The sequence below is a fragment of the Elephas maximus genome, chromosome 2 (assembly GCF_024166365.1).
Source record: "Elephas maximus indicus isolate mEleMax1 chromosome 2, mEleMax1 primary haplotype, whole genome shotgun sequence".
Classification (NCBI taxonomy): domain Eukaryota; kingdom Metazoa; phylum Chordata; class Mammalia; order Proboscidea; family Elephantidae; genus Elephas; species Elephas maximus.
In genome coordinates, this window is record NC_064820.1 from 186,674,590 (window position 1) to 186,688,034 (window position 13,445).

At 41.3% G+C, this 13,445-nt stretch overlaps 1 protein-coding gene across 2 annotated transcripts in view; it reads left to right on the forward strand.

Annotated features, from left to right (window-relative positions):
- Positions 1 to 13,445, forward strand: part of WWC1 (WW and C2 domain containing 1) — a 202,192-nt gene that overhangs the window by 119,851 nt on the left and 68,896 nt on the right. For both annotated transcript variants that reach the window (XM_049874282.1, XM_049874283.1), the window contains 3 exons: positions 883 to 1,086; positions 8,932 to 9,008; positions 10,569 to 10,648. In XM_049874282.1, coding sequence (XP_049730239.1) covers positions 883 to 1,086; positions 8,932 to 9,008; positions 10,569 to 10,648 — 361 coding nt within the window. The remainder of the gene's footprint in view (positions 1 to 882; positions 1,087 to 8,931; positions 9,009 to 10,568; positions 10,649 to 13,445) is intronic.

Sequence of the window (13,445 nt, forward strand, 5' to 3'; positions counted from 1 at the left end):
TTTATGTAGCAAAATTATTTATGCAGGATCACACCCTGCATTTTTACCCACAACTATATCATAAGCACCTCTCTATTTTATTATTTTTTCTTCAAGGACGTATTTTAATGGCTAAATAATAGTGTATTGTATAAATATCATTAAACCAGTTACTTTCTGTGTGACTTGAAGCAAGTTACTTCACCTCTGTATTCCTCAGTTTTCTCTTTGGTACAGATGGGGATGATAATAGAGTCTACTTTGTAGAGTTAGTATAAGAATTAAAGGAGTAAATAATATAAAGTACTTAAAACAGTTCTTGGCATACAGTAAATATTAAATAAGCTATTATTATTATTATTATGGTTTTTATAGAAACGCACCTTTGCCTGCACTTAAAAAATTTTTTATAATAAATTAGTACAGGAATTATTGGTAAAGGGGTATTACCATTTGAAGGCTCTTAATATGCATCGTCAGATTGCCCTCCAGGAAGGCTGTTGCAGTTTACACTTCCGGCATATGTATAGGGTACGTATTTTGCTACATTCTTCAAAACATTAATTTATTTTCCTTTACTCTTCACCAAAAGAAATGACCCTGGACACCTATAATGTCCTCAGGACATTCTGTCTACATTAGAACTCAAATATGTTCCTTCTCCTGGGTGTCCTTAGACAGAGATTGACTTTGGGTTTAGAAATTTACTCTGGTTTATTTTTGTTGTATGCTTAATCTAAAATGGAGCATCTCTGTTGTTTAATAAGTGGTTTTTACTCATTTACATTTATTGTTTTTTTTCTATTTATCATGCTTTTTGTTTTCTGTTAGTGGATTCCACAGGCTATCAACCCAACAGATATTTGAGAAGTGCTCACCTAAGGTCTCTGGGGTCTGTTTCAGAAACCACTCAGATTGAGGATCCTCGGGTACAGTGGCGGCGGGAGCAGGAGCACATGCTGAAGGATTACCTGGTGGTGGCCCAGGAGGCCCTGAGTGCACAAAAGGAAATCTACCAGGTGAAGCAGCAACGCCTGGAGCTTGCACAGCAGGAGTATCAGCAGCTGCATGCCGTCTGGGAGCACAAGCTGGGCTCCCAGGTCAGCTGTGAGTACCTTCCCTTGCCAGTACCCCTACCACCACTATCGCAGGGAACAGGGAATGGGTGCCTTTAGTCCTACCAATGTTGTCTCTCAGTACTTCTCAAACTTGCCTGTTTTCCTCCATCTCTACCCCTGGTTCAAACCACCATCCTCTCTGCTGTTGTTCTTATTTCTACCCATGCCCTGGAATAATTCATGTGCCATTTTCATTTATTTCATTTCATTTCATTTGAGATATCTCAGAATACCAAACAGATCACATATCCCCTTATTGAAAACCCTTCAGTGGCTTCCTGTTGCTCTTTTCCATGGTCTGCACAGCCCTGTGTGATCAGACCCCCATCTGCTGCTCCTGCCTCATCTCACGGTGGTCTCACTCTCTACACTCCTGACACACTGAGCCCCCATTCTGCTCCTCTAGCATACCCTGCTCTTTTCCACCTCAGGGCCTTTGCACTTGCTGTTCTCCCTTCCTAGAATGCCTCTCTGTCCCATCAGTTTGCATGACTGGTTCCTTCACACCTTCAAGTCTCTTCCTCATGTCATCTCCTCTGAGATATTTTCTTCTGTCAACACTATCAAAAGCCTCTCTTCCCCAACGTTAGCCTCTGTCACGCCTCTGTTTATGTCCTGCGTAGCACACATCACAATACATCTGTTTGTTTAACAGCATTTCTCCACTAGAATATAAACTTCATAAGGGCAGGGCTCCTATCTTCCGTGTTTACCCTGTGTCCACAGGATGAGAACAGATTTGCCAGAGTCCCCAGTCCTTTATTCCCAGTGCAAATGTGGTGTTGGGTCAGTAGATCTCATTGCACACCCTGACCTTTTCAAATGTGTTGAAGTTTTTTGTCTTTTACCGTCATTTCTACTAACCGATCCTTTCTTGCATTTATTGAGTGCTTACTATATATCACGCACTCTGCTAGGCTCTGAATGTTATTTCAGTTGCTCTTTCTAACAATTCTATGGGGCAAGTACAAATTAATATCCCTGGCACAGTGGTTGAAGCACTCAGCTGCTAACCAAAAGGTTGGTGGTTATAACCCACCAGCCGATCTGCGGAAGAAAGATGTGGCAGTCTGCTTCTGTAAGGATTACGGCCCTGGAAACCCTATGCGGCAATTCTGTTCTGTCCTGTAGGGTCACTATGAGTCAGAATCAACTTGATGGCAATGGCTTTGGGTTTTTTGGGTTTTACAGATAAGGAAATTGAGGCTTAGCAAGGATCAATCAATCCTATGCCCAGAGTCTTACAGCTGGTGAATGGTTAGAAATCAGATACAAACCGAGTTCTGTCTATCCCCCCATCATTTTCACTGAAGGCCGGGGACCAGCATCAGATCATGGTGTCAGCATGGCTGTGGCTTGGTTGAGTCACCTGACACTCATCCCGTGTGAAGCCTTCACTGTGAGAAGGTCAGTCTGTGAGCAGGACGGGGCAAACCCTGCTGGGCCGCTCACTGTCCCCGCCCCTGCCCCTGCCCTTTTTCTTGGCGACTCAGGAAAACCCCAGAATCCCAGGGACTGTAGAAAAGAACCGGATTACATTCCTTAGCTATTTCTGTGTGTCAGACACTGTTCTAGAGACTGCTGTGAGGGTTTTAGGACTAATCCTTACCACAGCCTTGGAAGGGAGATATTATCTCTGTTGAAACTCAGGTTCAAAGAGGTAGAAGGTTTTGAGGCCTTCTTGTTTGTTTGTTTTTGTTTTCTTTCCTCTGAAGTCCCACAAGGGAGCCCTGGTGGCACAGTGGTTAACCACCTGGCTGCTAACCGAAAGGTCAGGGGTTCTAGCCCACCAGCTGCTCCCTGGGAGAAATATGTGGCAGTCTGCTTCTATAGAGATTATAGCCTTGAAAACCCTATGGGGCAGCTCTGCTCTGTCCTATAGGGTCACTATGAGTCAGAATTGACTCGGTGGCAATGGGTTTGTTTATTTTGGTTTTAAAGTCCCACAGTCCAAAAAAGTAGTAGAAATAAATGTATGTAAAACAAACCTTGCTATTTTTAGGAACAGGATTGTTATAGGGGCTTCAGTATCACCCCACAAATAACTTACTAATTTCAAAGGGTAAAATATACATTTGCGAGATCTGAAGTCACTTCCTTACACGGGTGATAAAATTAGCATCACCAATAAGGAGATGAACTGATACCATGTCCCTTCTGATGTGATGCACTAAAACATGGAGTAAGATGCTTGACAAAATGTTTAATCTGAATCTAATCCTGAAGAGACCATGTAGGATATTCTGCAAGATAACTGGCCTGGACTCTTCAAGAAAAATCAATATCAAGAAAAAGCAAAAAGAAAGGGAACCGTTCTAGATGAAAAAAGCCTAAGGAGGTACAACCACCAAATTGTCTTGTGCCTTTTTTGTACTTTGACTAGATCCTGGATTGGGGAAAAGAGGAGCCATGAAAGACGTTCTCAGACACTTGGAGAATTTTCTCAGGTGTAATAATGACGTGGTTATGTTAGAGAACGTCCTTGTTCTTAGGTACTTAAGCATTTACAGATGAAGTGGCATCAGGTATGCAGCTTAATTCTGTAAAGGTCTGGGAGGGGGGAAGGAAGGGAAATAAAAACTGTGGTCCCAGGCCAAATGAGCAGATTAGTAGATTGTGATGAACACGTTGATGGCTTTTGGTGTGGTATCTTTTACCACCATTTAAAATAATTATTTATTGAAAGTTTACTAGGAACCAGATACCCCAGTGGGAGAGAGAATGTGGGAACCTTCAGAGAACAAAAAAAGAGCCGTTAAAATATGATCCTATAAATGAAAACTACGTGGAAAAACTGAAAGATAAAACTCAGGAAAGCTTCCAAAAAGTATGGCAAAGATACAATGAGAAAATGAGAGCACTAGGCCAGGAAATCTACTCACTGAGTAATAAAAGTTCCAGAAAGATAGAGCTGAGGAAACAGAGAGCAGTATCAATGAACGAATTCAGAGATATCTCTCTGAACTGAAGGAGATGAGTGTTCAGAATTGGAAGGGCTCACTGAGGGCCCTTGGATGACAATTGACTCACACCAAAACCTATCATTGTGAAATTTCAAACACTGGGGACAAGTCAAGATCCTCGAAGGTTTCAGAAAGAAAAACCAGGTCACTCACAAAAATTATCAGGACTGAGAATAATTAGACTTCTCAACAGAACACTAGAATCCTAAAAGTGATGTAATACCTTTATTATTTGAAGGAAAAGCATTTCCCACCTAGAACCCTATATCCAGTGAAGCTACCTTTAATCAAGTATAAGATAAAATAGGAGTCCATGCCAGGCCCAAGCCCAAGCCCAGTGCCTTCGAGTTGATTCCAACTCATAGTGACCCTATAGGACAGAGTAGAACTGCCCCCATAGACTTTCCAAGGAGCGCCTGGCAGATTGGAACTGCCGACCGTTTGGTTAGCAGCCATAGCACTTAACCACTACGCCACCAGGGTTTCTGGGAGTCCATGGGAGTTGCAAATAGTTAACAAATTATCTGAAACATTGGAGGTTCAAGTCCGCCCAGAGATGCCTCGGAAGAAAGGCCTGGCAATCTGTGAAAAATCAGCCATTGAAAACCCTATGGAGCACAGTTCTACTCAGACACATGGGGTCACCATGAGTTGTAGGCAACTCAATGGCAACTAGTTAGGATAGAATAAAGATATTTTTATATATGCAAAGTTTCAAAAAGTTAATTTTCTTCATGCTTCCTTTCCCCGGAAGCTAGTGGAGATTGTATTCCATCAGAATGAGGAGTAGACCAAAAAGAAGCAGACATGATATTCAGGAGAGAGGCAGGGAGGATACCCAGACTGTGAAGGGGGATCATAGGAGGGCAGCCATGTGTGAGGGCAACCGCTCACACTGAGGCAGGTTAGAGGCCTGGGTGAAATAGATCCAAAAAAAGGAAATGGGCAGAACGCCTCCTGGTCTGGACCCCACAAGAGGAGACTTAGGTAACTGGCAAAGTGCATGGTTGAATTTGTGATAAGTCTGTAGAAACTAAGCAAACACAAAAATGACAATTATTAACCTTAGAAGAAAAAAAGCATGCTGGAATGGAAAAGTAATCAAAGTCGACTGCATAACTTCGCTGCAAATAGTGTTTACAGAGTCAAAATAATGCAAACATTGAATATTACTTCCACCGAAATTATGCAATATCTCTTAGAAGGATGGAGAGACGAGAGGATGCAGTGTGTGGTGTAGGGGCTGGGGAAAGAAGGGCAGCTGAATTCTCATCCTCCATAAAGGGATGTGAATAAATAATGCCTACAACTGAAAAAAATCAAGCAGCAGCAAAAAACACGTATTTTTAGAGACCTGCAGATAGACACCCAACAAAATGGTTGAACAAGTTGGAAGTGGTTCCTCTTTTGGGGTATAAGATGTAGGGGCAAGTGCTGGGGAATGCTGTTTTTTATAGCAAACCTTATACTGTGTTGGAGCCCTGGTGGTGCTGTGGTTAAGAACTCGGCTGCTAACCAAAAGGTCAGCAGTTCGAATCCACCAGCTGTTCCTTGGAAACCTTATGGGGCAGTTCTACTCTGTCCTACAGGGACCTTGAGTCAGAATTGACTCGATGGCAAGGGGTTTTTATACTATGTTGGACTATTCAACTGTATTCACATATAAAGCTAATAAAAACAAAAATTAAACACTATAAAAAAGTGGGATAAAGCAGTCTTTAACATCCTATCCAGATATAAAATTCTTTTGGTAGGATGGGCTTGAGGGAGGGTGGTGTCAGCAGAAGGGATGGACTGTGGGCTGATCACCTCAGGGTTCAACTATGTTGTTGGATTGAATTGTGTCCCCCCAGAACCATGTTTAAGTCTTAATCCCTGTGCCTATGAATGTGACCTTGTTTGGGAATAGAGTTTTTTGTTTTTTTTTTTTTAATCAGTTAAGTTAAACACGGCCATACTGATTAGAGTGAGTCCTGATCTAATCCCTTCTGAGTGGTGTCTTATAAAACGGGAGAACAGACGTGTGAACACAGTCATACACAGGGGAAGACAGCACGTGAAGATCCATTTACAAGCAAAAGAACGCCACAGATTGCTGGCAGCCACCAGAAACTAGAAGAGAGGCCTACAGAAGGAACTGACATAGTCAATATCCTGATTTGGATGTCTAGCCTCCAGAAACTATAAGACAATAAATTTCTGTTGTTTAAAGCCAACCACTTTGTGGTATTTTGTTATAGCAGCCCTAGGAAACTAAGACAAACTGAAACAAACAGCACTCATACAGCCCAACATTTAGTCACTCACAGTCATGTGCCACAGTATATATCTGACCTGTCATTACATTTGTTTCTTTCATTTATTTTCCACCTCTCTTTCCCACATTCCTGGCATCCTGAACAAATTGCCCTTTCCTGAAAAGAACAAATAACCCGTGCCTTTTGCACTTGCTGGTGACTCAGCCTAGAATGTCATTCATCTGGCGAACTCCTACTTATCCATGAATGCCCAATTCAAATGTTCCCTCCTCCAGAACACTTTCTGTGGCTCTCTGTACTTACATGCGCATTGATCAGCCCACGTTAAATTATCTGTTTTCTTGTTCAGCTCTCCTGCCACACACAAGCATATTAATCTCTAAACTGGAAGGCAAGGACAGGGTTTTATATATCTTTGTATCCACAACACTTGGCACTTGTTCCTGACAGGTAATGGTAGCTGACACTTACTGAGAGGTTACTGTGTATGATTGCAATCATTGTCATTTACACAGTCCAATAACCCTGTGAGATAGCTGTTATCATCCCCATTTCACAGATGAGAAAAATGGCTCTCAGAAAGGTTAAAGAACATACTACTAAAGTCAGTAGCTAGTGTATTAGTTACCTAGGGCTGCAGTAACAAATTACCACAAAGTGATACACAACAGAAATTTATTCTCTCACAGTACTGGGTACTAGAAGTCTGAACTCAGGGTGTTGGCAGGGCTTTTTACTTTTTGCCTTCATTTTTGTAAGTCTTAAGGTCCTTTTCTCAGGACATCAATTAGTAAATTTTAAAAATAAATGCAATAAGGCTACAACCATATGTAGAACTGTGGATAAACATTGGAAGGCAACCTGGGGAAGTGATAATTGTGCTCGGGTTATAGGATTATGGGTAATTTTTTTCCTTTTCAAATGTACATTAATACTGTAAAACAATAAATCTTGTTTAGTATTTTCTTCTGGTTATAAAAAGACATGTTCATGTTAGCAAATGTGGAAAGGATAGAAAAATACAAAGGTGAACATTAATATCATTCATATCTAGCTTTCTAGATACCAGTGCTACCACTTTGATATACTTCTTTACAGTCGTTTTTAAATGCTTATGTGTGCATATAAAATCTATCTTTTCTAATTTAAATTATTCTTTACAATTTTTGTGAACCATTTTTTCTTTACAATTTTCATAAACATGATGAGTGAGTGAAATAAGTCAGTCACAAAAGGACCAATATTGTATGACCTCACTTATATAAAAAGACAAGAACAGCGATGCATAGAGACCAAAGTTTATTAGTGGTTTGAGGGGGGGAGGTCTAGGGAGGGAGAGAGGGAAAGGAAGTGGCAGAATTATTGCTTATGAAGTATGAAGTACTGAGTTTTGGTTTATGGTGATAGAAAAATCACATTGATTAAGGGTAGGGTTGTACCCCTGATTAATAATACATTTGCCGTCAATAAGTTGTACACCAGTAAAAAGCTGAATTGGTGAAAGCTGTGCGATAGGTATATTTACAACAATGACAAAAACAGAGTAGACTGAGGATGCTTATGTACAGCGAAACGCCTCATGGGATTTGGTTCCTTGGTTTGGAGGTTAGGGTCATGGCTTCATGGGACATCTCAGAATTGGCCTACTAACGTATTTAGTGCTTCTGTTCTACATCCTAGTTGGTTGTATAGTGCCTGGGGTCTTAAAAGTTTGCAAGAGGCATCCAAGGCATAACAATTGGTCTGTATGCACCTGAAGCAGCAGAGGAAGAAGGAGAGGCAGGAACAGAAGGAGGGAATGGATGTGTGGATAATTGCCTCCATGAACAACTGCCTCCTTTGTCATGAGACCAGAAGAGCTGGAGGGTGCCTGGCTACCATTACTGAAGATTTTGATCAAAGATTCTAGAGAAGAATCCTGATCAAAAGGGAGAAAATGCAGAACAGAATTTCAAATTCTCACGGAATTCAGGTTTTCTGGAGCCAGGGAGGCTGAATGAACCCCTGAAATTATTGCCTAAGATAATCTTTAAACCTTAAACCAAAAATATCCCCTGAAGTCGTCTTAAAAGTGAACAATAGTTTAACTTAACTAGTAACGAGTATTTGCCTTGAGCATTTTTCTTTTTTAAGATCTATCTATATGGGATCAAACTGTCAACAGTAACTCAAAAGATTAGATAGGAACCACAGAGGCAGTGAGTTTATGTTAATGGGGGAGAACAGCTCAGAAAAGGAGGGCGAGAATGGTTGTACAACTTGAAGAATGTAATCAGTGCCACTGAATTGTACATGTAGGAACTTGGTGTACATTTTTGCTGTGTATATTCTCAACAGCAATAAAAAATAAATTATTAAAAAAGAAAACGTTTGGGACATTTTCCTCTGTCATCAAATATCCTTCCGCGCCATCATTTTAAATCACATGCCTTGCGTAGTCTCCATGTTTTTCATCTACCGCATTTATTTTACAAATCCCCCTTGGTTGGACATTTTGGTTGTTCACAATTAGTCAGTACTTTGTGAGTTTACATAGATAGCCAAATAAGCCATCTTTGCCAAAATGTGTTTCTTCTACTCAAATATCTTTTTTTTTTTTCTTTCTCATTACAGTGGTTTCTGGTTCGTCATCCAGTTCTAAATATGACCCTGAGATCCTGAAAGCTGAAATTGCCACTGCAAAATCCCGGGTATGGCCTCTTCACCTGTGCCATTAATGGGTTCAATGAGGTAGCCTCAGGCCACTAACCCATCTGGAACGTCACAATAGGTGCTTCAGCCGGTCATGGCATCCAGTGCTGGTAACAAGACCCTAAATATTAACAATTATCAGGGACACATTACCAAATAAGCAAGGCACACACTCATGTGAAGTTATACACTACAGATTAGCAAGCAAACACAAGTAGGCCAGTGCGTACCTTGCTTACTGGTTAATCTGCCCCTGACAATAGTAACAGCAGTAGTAGAAGCAGTAGTAATAGTAACAGCAGCTACCATTTCATAAGCAATCACCATATACCGTGCTAAATGCGTCATGTGTATTATCTCATGTCTTTGCAATAACCCCATGAAGTAGCTATCATTATCTGCATTTTAAAGATGAGGAAACAGGCTTAGAGAAGCTAAATAATTTGCTCGAGGACACAAGGACACAAGGGACTGAAGCCTAACTCCAACGTTCTTAACATAGTGTGCTGTCTTTCTCAAATATAGTATGCTGTCTTTCTAGCTATTGCTTATTCTACATTATCGTATTTAATCCCCCTGATTACCTTGAGGGATAGACATTAGTCCCATTTTACTTATATGTAAACTAAAGCACAATAGTGAAGCCACTTGCTCAAGGTACAATCAGTATTTTGAATGCTGGTTTAATTAAACTCCAAGTAAGAGCCATAAACTCAGATGCCTGCAAAGAAAACATTATTATGGGGAGTGGCTTGGGTGTGAGGCAGTAGGGAGTAGGGGGGACTGTGTAACCTAGCGAGATGTGCCCTGTCTAAATGGGTAGCTGAATTCAGCTCTAATCTCTTGTGCTCATGCTGGAATGTAGACCCAGTATTGCCAGACTTTCAGATTTTTTCTTTTTGAGAGGAACTGTACATGTGGGCTCATTACATGAAATCTCTCAATATTTAATTATTAGCAAACTATTAATTTAAAACAAATAACATGGTACAGGCCAAATAAATCATTCCTGCAGACTGGATCTGGCTCCTGGGCCATCTTTGGGAAAACTTCTTCCTAGCCCTCGTCTTGCCTTTAAAGTTACCATATTGCTTCTCACCTGTAGGCAAAGCACTCCCATACCCATTATCTGCTTTAAGCAATACACGACCCTAGGGATGCAGTCATCCTTAATCAGTCAGAACAGGAAAGGAGGGCTCAGAGAAGCAAGATAGCTTGAGAGAGGTCACACAGCTAGGAAATGGGAAGGCCAAGCTCTATCCCAGGTTAGTCAGCTCCCTTCCACTTCCTGTTTCCCTGGAGTGATGACTGGCTGCGAGGACCTGCAGGAAAGTTGAGCTGGGTTGCTGACTGAATGGGAAGCTGTAGAGAGAGGCCAAGGCCATCATTGGTGAGGGCTGGGGTGTTGTGACCAGTGTGGTCCAAAGTATTATCCCTGTATTATCCAGGGGGTGTGGGGGACTCTGGGTTTGTGGCTTACCTGCTCCTTTGGGAGAAGGCAGCCTGCAGCTCGACTTTGGCATTAGATCCAGCCCCGTGTGTGATCTTCTTCCATCTAGGTCAACAAGCTGAAGAGAGAGATGGTTCACCTTCAGCAGGAGCTACAGTTCAAGGAGCGTGGTTTTCAGACCCTGCAGAAGTAAGTCTGTTTGCCCGGTGGAGCAGCCCATGTTCCCCTCCTACCCTCTCTGTCCTTTGCTCCTCTGTCTCCCGCTCCTTCAACCCCCTTCCTCCTTCCTCCCCTCTGGAAACGTGGTTCTCTAATTGTTCAATTCCAGTTCTTTTCCACTGACATTTACTGAAGACATAGTCATCCAAGGTTGGGGTTTGAAAAGAGAAAAGAGGAGGATCATTTCCAACCATGGAGTTCTCACCTCCTCTGAACTTCTCAAGCCCTTAGGGTCTGTTCTACCCGGTTGAGTTTTTCTTTCCATGCATAGACAAATACAGTTGAGCATTTCTGTGTACCTGTCTCCTTAAGTAGATCCAGTGGAGTCTCGTACATACAAAAAAAAAAAAAAAAAAACCCTTTTTTCCCATGGCCCATAAAAATGAACAACTACTTCATCTAGTGCTCCCCTGAAGGAACACAATGATCTATTGCACGAACAAGTAAATTACTGGATAAGAATGCACAATGCCGTATACATTGTACTTTGTGGGTGACTTATGGAGTTTCCAGGATAACGTTAATCAAATGTAATTTTCACTTTCAGAAGCTGACTTGCAGGCAAGTAAGATACAGTCCTCCTCTTTCCTGAAAACCGAAGTATTCATTGTCATTGTTGTGATAATACCAGCTAGGATTTGTTGAGCAGGTTTCTGAGCCAGTGTTTCTACATGGGTATTCTCATTTGGTCTTCAAAGCAACTCTATGAGGAAAGTTCTTTTTTTTTAATTGTGGTAAAAATATATGTAACAAAACATTTGCCATTTTAACCTTTTTTACGTGTACAATCCAGTGACGTTAATTACATTCACCATGTTGTGCCACGATCACCACTATTTCCAAATTATTCCATCACCCTTCACAAAAACTCAGCGCTCTTTCAGCAGTAACTTCCCCCTCCCACGCCCACCCACGCTTGGTAACCTCTAATAAGTTTTTCTCATACAATATTTGTCCTTTTGTGACTGACTTATTTTACTCAGCGTAATGTTTTTAACGTTCATCCACGTTATACCATGTATCGGGACTTCATTTCTTTTTATGGCTCAGTGGTTAAGAGCTCAGCTGCTAACCAAAAGGTTGGCACTTCGAATCCATCAGCCATTCCTTTGAAACTTTATGGGGGTAGTTCTACTCTGTCCTGTAGGGTCACTGTGAGTCGGAATTGACTTGATGGCAATGGGTTTGGGACATTTTTTTATGTGTGTCTATCACGTTTTTTTATCCATTCCTCTACTGATGGACAGTTGGGGTGTTTCTGCCGTCTGGCTCTTGTGGATAGTACTGCAATGAACATTGATGTACTTGTGTCCAGTAGCGTAGTTGCTTTCAAGTCTTTTGGGTATTGTCTTAGTTTCTTAGTGCTGCTAATAAAATACCACAAGGGGGTGACTTTAATGAACAGAAATTTACTTTTTCAGCTGGCACATTGGAAGTCCAAATTGAGGCCACCAGAACTAGGGGAAGGATTTATGTCTCTGCTAGCTCTGGGAGAAGGTCCTTGTATCTTTTCAGCTTCCGTTCCTCAGTTCTTGGTGATCTTTATGTGGTGTGGCATCTCTCTTCCCCATCTGTGCCTAATCTGCTCTTTTTATATCTCAAAAGCATTGGCTTAAGACACACCCTACACTGATATGGCCTCACTGACATAACAAAGAAAGCCCTATTCCAAAATGGGATTACATCCACAGGTATAGGGTTTACAACACATGTTTTGGGGGGACACAATTCAATCCATAACAGGTATCTATATCTAGGAGTGGAATTGCTGGGTCATATGGTAATTATGTCGGAATCGACTGGATGGCAGTGGGTTTTTTGGGGTTTTTTTTTATGGTAATTCTGTTTACCTTCTTAAGAAATGTTCTTTAACTACCCTGGTGGCGTAGTAGTTAAGAGCGTGCCTGCTAACCAGGTGATCAGTAGTTCCAATCCATCAGGCGCTCCTTGGAAACTCTATGGGGCAGTTCTACTCTGTCCTATAGGGTCTCTATGAGTCGGAATTGACTTGACAGCAATGGGTTTGGTTTTTTTTTTTATTATTTATTTTATAGATAAAGAAACCGAGGCACATAGTAAGTGCTCTATAAATACTAGCTTGTTGTTATTAACCATGAGATATAGCTGAGACTTGTTCGGTGAGTCTGTGTTCAGTATTTCTGATGTGCTCTCATTGGATGACCATTACAAAGGTCACCTAGTAGGCATCTCAGAAGCTCCAGGGAGGACACCCACTGGATTTCTCTGTTCCAAGAGTATTTTTGCTTAGATTCTCAGGTTTCTATAGTCACTGGCTTTTTCTCTCCCTGACTGTACCTTTTCCACATCCCCTGAACTACAAATCCACTCCTCCACTCAGTGGCCACAGCCCTAAGTCTTTGGATATCTATCACCAGCCTCTATAAATTGAGGGAACAATGGCCATCTGTCGAGGAGACAATTGGGTCTTATTCACGTCATCCCACATGCCCCATTGCCTGGGGTAGGTACCATGAATCCAACACAACACACAGCATAAGAAATTATGGCTTTATATCTTTATATTATAAATTGTGTGTAATAATTTTTTGTATTACAAATTATGGCTTTATATATGTTTATATATATATATATGTTTATATATATATATGTTTATATATATATATATATCTCCACTACCTGTCTGTCAGTTTGTTGTACTGTGGTGGCTGCCAACGTTGCTGTGATTCTGAAAGCTATACCACTGATTGATATTTCAAACAACAGCAGGGTCACCCAACACGTTTCA